At 45.4% G+C, this 7,275-nt stretch overlaps 1 protein-coding gene across 3 annotated transcripts in view; it reads left to right on the top strand.

The window, feature by feature from the left end:
- Positions 1-7,275, top strand: part of DNAJC6 (DnaJ heat shock protein family (Hsp40) member C6) — a 188,463-nt gene that overhangs the window by 13,604 nt on the left and 167,584 nt on the right. Inside the window, exon 1 of one of the 3 annotated variants that reach the window (XM_045291834.1) lies at positions 1,084-1,261. The exons of 1 other annotated variant lie outside the window; for it this stretch is intronic. In XM_045291834.1, the coding sequence (XP_045147769.1) occupies positions 1,240-1,261 (22 nt within the window). In that variant the 5' untranslated portion in view covers positions 1,084-1,239. Of the gene's footprint in view, positions 1-1,083; positions 1,262-7,275 lie in introns of those variants that run through there. One more of the 3 variants, XM_045291830.1, reaches the window with a different exon arrangement.

The raw sequence follows: 7,275 nt of genomic DNA, 5'->3' as shown, positions 1-7,275 counted from the left end.
CACCACCACCACCACCACCACCAGCAGCAGCATAATAGGGACAAAATGCTACCCATCGGTGCACTTGTAGCAGAGGGGCGCTGTGAGAGTTTAGAATAATAAAAACAAAAACAACCAAACAACAGATACCATTCCTGAGTTAAGATGTTTGGAAAGGACTTTGATGACCCATTTGTGTAAAATGGGTCAGATGTCACCTCTCCTGGCCACCCTATCTATCATGGCGCCCTGTTTCATTGCTAAGCTTCATTTTCTTTTACAGCATGTATTGTATGTTTCTGCTTGCTTCATTACTGCCTGCCTGAAGAGCAGGGACGTGGTCATTTTTGTGTGTGTGTGGGGGGGTACTCCTGAGTCCCTAGGAGGTGGTATAGTGACGGACACAACCATTATTTCACGGTGAATGTATGACTGCATAATGATTGGGGGTCAACTGAGACATTTTTGAATCTTTCTAATATTCTCTTACAGCAGGTCTTGGCTCTTCATATTTACTTCAGGCTCAATCAGGGAATGGCTTAGAAACAAATCACTTAAGGCCTCTTTGTGTATCTGCTTAGAGCTTGTGGACTAGGTGCAGTAACCTGTACGCAGTGCCGGTGTCAGACTGCATTTGTATGAGTGGAATTGAAAGATAATGGAATTTTTCTATGAACTTTTAGATGCCCGCCCCCTTGTATGTCTGTGGACTGTAACATATGTGAGGAGGCGTAGGGCCTGGGGCTGGGCTTGTTCATGGTTGAATCTCCAGCATTCATCAGACATCCTGGTTCAAGTAAAAGTAAGAGAAATGTTTGTTGACTGAATGTGTGAATCAATGAATGGATTTGTAAGATGCAACAAACTATAGCAACCCCCCCTGCAAAGATGGGGAGGGGTGCCTTTGGATATAAACGCAGCAGTTGGCACCAAAAGTCATTTCCCGTTCCCTTTGGGCTACAGCTCTCCAGTTGGTCCCCTGACCTGAATGAAAGGAAGGCAAGCCTGGGCTCCAGATCCGATTCCATGCCATGTTTTGGAATTTGTGTTTACGCCGGCCTTCATCCCCATCCTTTCCCTCCAGCACAAGCACAATTATAACCCCGCACACCGGCTTGCAATATCCAAGCCCGGGTGCTCCTCCGTTGAGGGACTTCGACCCCCGAGGCCGCTGACTGCTGTGAATGACACAACAAAAGTCAGGCTTACAGGATCCGCCGGACTTTCCTGCATCTTTGCAGCTGAGGGAGGAAGGGGAGAATGAAAGATTCTGAAAATAAAGGTAAGGGGCTGTCTGAAGGTGGGGAGGGTGGGGGTAGGCGATAGGATACTTAGGGACGAGCTTGTCACTCCACGGACCGGTTTACTTGTTACCAGCGGCTGACGTAAAATTCCTGTGCAGATATCCCTTTTACAATTCGAGTTATATAATAAACACGATGACTTTTTAGACCTCACTGGCTTCTGGTTTCGAACCAGTATGTCATTCAGTGTTCGCTACTCGGACTAAATGCACTATCTTTGCCCCTTCATTTAATCTTGGCTGAGGAGCACGTCTCTCCACTCCACAGATCCCTCAAAGGTTGCCGGAGAAGCCCTCAATGAACGTTGATCTAAGAAAACGAACGCCAAGGCCCCCGCTGGGGAGCCGGCGCTGACCTTCAGAACTGTTTGTTGCTTTTGCAGAGGGGTTGGGAGGCACAGCGCCCGCCCCCCGCCCCCCGCCCCTCGCCCCTCGCCCCCTCGCCATCCCCGGTACCGTCCCAGCCCGCCCCTCCCCAGCTCGAGAGGGCGGAGACGAGGAAGAGATGTAAGTGACAACTGGAAAGGGGAGAGGCGCCCACGGGCACTTAAGCTCAGCCCAAAAGGTACGGGAGGCTTCTGGGGTTTAAATTCCAAGGCGCCTTACAGTTTTTGCCGCAGTTGGGGGAGGAGCGATAGACCCCAAGGTCTAGGGAGGCAGCACGTGGTCTGAGATCCTGTTTGGGAGGGGCGAGGGGGGACTTCACCAGGCCGCTTCGGCCTTCTCCGGGTCCCAGTGCCCGCGGAAGGCGCCCCGGGGCCGTCCGCATCCCCGGGCTCGGGGGGCTCTCGGAGCCGCAGCACCCGACTTCTGCTTTCTTGGGCGCTAATTTTAGAGCTCGCCCACCAACCGCCCCCCCCACCCCCGCCCTTTCCCGCGCTGCTGCGCTGCGGTTGCACTCTGCTCCTCTGCGCTCCGGCTTCCGGAGGCCTCGGCACGCAGCGGGAGGTGGGCGCCCCGGGGCGCGCCTGCTGGCTTCCCGAGAGGTGCGCTCGCGCCCCAGGAGAGTTTGGTTGACCTGTGAGACTGCAGACCCCCAAGCCTTCTCCCTACGCTGGGCCGCCGTCCTTAGCCTTCCTCCAGCTCGCAGGAGTCTGCCAGTCTTTCTGGTTGTAGGAGATTCCCACCTGGTGATGGGTTAACGATATTTATTCTACATTAAAAGAAGGGGAGAAATGAAAAACACCCTCCTACCACCCGATGGCAGCAGGAAGACTGATATATGAATCTACAAAGCAGCCTGCAGTGCAGGTCCTTAAACAAACCCACGTTCTCTAATGCAGGCTGTAAAAGGGGTTAGAGGCATCTAATAAGTTCGGGATCATTGATATCCCTCGTATTGATCCATGTGGTTTTGATGTTTAAATTTTAACTCAGCAGCCTAGGAAGGGAAGAAAACAGCCTAGGAAGGGAAGAAAAAGCTATGCACGGGCTGGGAGTCCACTTCTATTTGTAAGTCAGCTCGTCCTGTACAAATATTACCTATGTGTGCATAATAAACTTACTTAGAAACCAGAGAGTGTTGGCTTTTCCTGCATGGTTTTCGGAAGCTGGAGGAAAGGTTTTGGAAAGGAAAAAAAAAAAAAGAAACAACAACTGCTCATCTGCCAAGTCATGCTAGGCCATGGGCATAATTTAGAGAAAAAGATTCAAACTGCAGCAGGTTGAGCTTAATACTCACCACAGCTTGCAAAGGAAACGCTCACAGTGTCCCAGTGTATCCTCATGCTTTTAAGCTTCAACTCCCCGGTTGGTTTTTTCAGGGTTGGGGTGGCGGCTGGGGTTGGTATTTTTGTTTCACTATGTATTGCAAAGAGCCTGGGGTTAGGAGTCAGGATAGTCAGGCTCGGTTTTGTTCAGCTACCAACTCATGAGTGATCTAGGACAAGACTCTTTATTTTATTTCTTTGAGTTTCTATCCTCATCTCTAAAAGGGAATGATTTTAGATTAGGTCAGTGGTGCTAAGAAAATAATTTAGTGAGCATCTTAGATGAAATACAGCAGAAAGGGCCAGAAATCATTCTGCACGGTGAGGGCATTATTTCTGAAACTTATGTTTTAAATTCTTATGTTTATTGATATACATGTGTGTATGTGTACGTGTGTGTATGGTCTATGTTGTGACATTAGATCAATTCTTACTGTGAGTCCCAGTCAAAAAAGGTTGAGAAGCACCAAAGTAGGTCATAGCTTCTTAGCTTGGTTTTTCGGGAGTTTGTGATATGCAGTCTTCTACGCATATCCAGTTTTACATGAAGATGAACAGGAAATAAGTCGTTTTCTCCGATTTCCACACAGCTCATCAATTATATTTCTAAGGTCTTCCAAAAACTTCCAAACCAACTTCTGAAGAGATCGAAGAATTCCTTCAGGCTTGGGAGATGAGTATGTTCTGGATTTGTGTGATGTGAGATGGGGTGTGTTTGTGGGGTGTATGTGTGTGTGTGTGTGTGTGTGTGTGTGTGTGTGAGAGAGAGAGAGAGAGAGAGAGAGAGAGACAGAGACAGAGACAGAAAGAGAGATGCCGAGGACTGCAAACAGCCTGAGAACTATTTGTATGTCACAGTACCAGTTGTCTTGAATATGAAATATGAATGCACTAAAAATTAGAGTCTTTGTGCTGAAAAGAACTTTAGAAAATCTATTAGAATGTTGTCCATTGTTTGGAAGTTAGCTTTCCTTGCAAAGCTTGAAAAAAAGAGAAGCAGATAAAATGTAAAGAGGTTGACAGGGGAAAATAAATCATTAGGTTGTAGGTAGGCAGCTACTGAATTTTTATAAGCTGCCATCACAGGACTGGTGTTCAGCCAATGTTGAATTGTGGTTTAATAACTGCCTTTCTTTCTTCTCCCACCTTTTGGAACACCATGCCTTCCTTCAGACAGACCAGTAAGGCTCTTAAATACAATAAGGCATTGTACAACACTTAACCTGCATAATTCAAGATGCTTCCCAAGCCAGGGGGTGAAAAAAAGATTATGTATGAAGCAACAAAGGAAAAACAGTTGGATGAGTTAATAAGTAGATATTGGCAAACAAGACAGCTAATTATAATAATAACAATCGCATTTCCTGTTTAATGAACTGCTAGTATGTGCAAAGCACTCTGTGAGGTGCTTTGCATAGTGTCACAATACTGCTAGGTAGGTGGTATTTTACATATAAGAAAATGAAGAGTTGGATTAAGACTATTGTGCAGGGACACATAGCTAGTAATAGGGAGAGCTAGTATTACAACTCAAGTCATTTCACCCCCAAAACCATCACAATGGTAAACAAGGCTAAGTAAGAGTCCCTGGAGAAGGACATCCTGCTGGGCCAAGCAGAGGATCCGTGCAAAAGAGGCAGGCCCACAACAAGCTGGGTGTGACCTTGTGGCTACAATGGGCTCACACACACCCATTCTGAGGATGATGCAGGGCCAGAGCAGTGTTTCAGTCTGCTGTATACGGTCTCTCTGAGTCGGAACGACCTGATGGCACCTAACAACCACCAAACAACCTTGTAAAACTGCGGCTTGAGAAAGGATCGCCAACATCGTTCAGTAAAAAATGATGACATTTGACTAACTTTCCTAAGTTGTGTCTATCTGGAAAACAGGCATTTTAGCTCTTAGTTCAGTTTTAGATTTTCTTTCTGTTTCATAAATTCTCTGAATATTTAATGCAGCGAGGTTCTGGAGGTAGAGATGGGAGGAACAACTGAAAAATTTGCATAGACATACCTACCAATTTTTTTTCCTTTCTTTTTTATTTTTAGATTTTTATCCACAACTAACATTTTGGAAGTAAATGAGTGATTCGTAGCATATCTTGATGTGATCAAACTAGGATCACAGCATCACACCAGTGCTTCACATTTCCTTGATGTAAAATGTTCTTCGGTTTTTCATGGGAAGTTATAGCAAAATCTGATTGGGAGTTTGAACAGGTCATGCCCAGACCTTTAGATCCAGACTTACCTATTAAAAGTGGTGCTCCACCCCACTATCATGATCCCAATTCTACTTACAAATTGGGTTAGACCAGAGGATGTACACTGGTACAGATAGGAAGTGGAAACACAGGGAATCCAGGACAGAAGATCCCTTCAGGACCAGTGGTGAATGTGGCGATACTGGGAGGGTGGAGTAGAAAGGGGGAACTGATTACAAGGATCTACGTATAACCTCCTCCCTGAGGGACAGACAACAGGAAAGTGGGTGAAGGGAGACGTCGGACAGTGTAAGATATGACAAAATAATAATAATTTATAAATTATCAAGGGTTCATGAAGGAGGGGGGAGCGGAGAGGGAGGGGGAAAAGTGAGCGAATACCAAGAGCTCAAGTAGAAAGAAAATGTTTTGAGAATGATGAGGGTAATAAATATACAAATGTGCTTGGCACACAGTGAATGTATGTATGGATTGTGATAAGAGTTGTATGAGCCCCCCAATAAAATGATTTTAAAAAAAGTGTTTGGTGTTCATCTTCCATCTCAAAATAAATAAATGTAAGGAAATACAAGAATGTTGTGATTTTTTTAAACCATCATGACTTCTTTGAAAAAAAGGGTTTTCAATGAAGTTCTAAATTTCTTGCATGTGAGTAGCTGGGTTGGGAAATGCCCTTTTCATTGGAGTGATCTATCATTCCTCAGGGGTTCAGAGCTAGTATGTGCTAGCATGGGCCGGTGCTTTTCGATGGGTATGTTACTGTCTCTTGGGGGCAACTTGAAAATTTCTAAGTGTTTATTTTGGCAAGGGGCTTGGCGTAGCCTTTGAGGGCCTGGGTAGAGTAAAAGATTAATGTATCCTGCTGCTAACCTAAAGGTTAGAACATATGAGGGAGTACTGCCAACAAACAAAACAGAATGAAGCTCTGCTGGGCAGAGCTTTCGTATTATGATTCTTCCCACTAGGTGAGCATCCAGCAACTGACTCTGAGTTAGTGTACCTAGTGGTGTCGCTTGGGAAGTTTCTCTGTGGTCATAGTGAATTGTTAAGTAAAAGCAGTTTTACTCGAACCTCGTGTGTGTGTGTGTGTGTGTGTGTGTGTGATGGCTGATTTACGAGAACAGTGTGTGGCTATGAAATTTTGTTTCCTGTTGGGAAAAATACCGCAGAAACTGCAGTACACAACTTACAAGGACAGTACTATGGGAAAAATTCAAGCGTAGGAGTGTTTTTCTCATTTCAAAAGAGGTGAAATGTCTATTCTGGATATTTGTCAACTTCCTAAACAGCGGAAAATGTTGACAAAATTTGTGCATTTGTGCTCAAAGACTGATGATGGACTATTGAAGAGATGTGTTAAGTTATCTGGACTATCTTGGTGCTCGGTTCAATGAATTTTAAGGAAACATTTGGGAATGAGAAGGGTCCCTGTGAAACTTGTGCCTCAGGTTCTGACTGACCAGGAAAAAGAGCATCCACTGGAAACATGCTGTGCTCTGAAAGAACAGCTCTGAAGCAACCCAGACGTTTTTCCCAAGGTCGCTACTGATGAGGAGACATGGTACGGTTCTTATGATGCTGAAGGCAAACATCAATCAAGCCAGTGGAAGACGCCATCGTCACCTCGCTCCCAAAAGCTCGTCAGGTGAAATCAAAGATCAAGAAGGTGCTCATTTGTTTTTATGATGGGAGGGGGATACGTGCATTTGGAGATCATCCCACCGGGTCAGCCTCTGTCAATGAAGCTTTCTATGTAGAGGTTCTGAACAGATTGCCTAAGAGTGTGCAACAAAAAAGACCTGATTTGTGGCAGATGGGGCACTGGTTTTGCCACCATGACAACGCTCCTGCTCATGCAGTCAGCTCAGTGCGCCAGTTTTTGGCACAAAAGAGCATCCCTCTCTTGCCCCATGTGCCTTACTCACCTGACCTCGCTCTGAGTGACTTTGTTTCTTTTTCTTTTTTTTTTCTTTTCTTTTTTAACATTTTATTAGGGGCTCATACAACTGTTATCCCAATCCATACACACATCAATTGTGTAAAGCGCATTTGTACAT

Source organism: Echinops telfairi, unplaced genomic scaffold (assembly GCF_000313985.2).
Source record: "Echinops telfairi isolate 266 unplaced genomic scaffold, ASM31398v2 ScPeMD7_443;HRSCAF=831, whole genome shotgun sequence".
NCBI lineage: Eukaryota > Metazoa > Chordata > Mammalia > Afrosoricida > Tenrecidae > Echinops > Echinops telfairi.
Note: the sequence above shows the minus strand (reverse complement) of the source record. Positions and strands in the feature narration are given on the sequence as shown.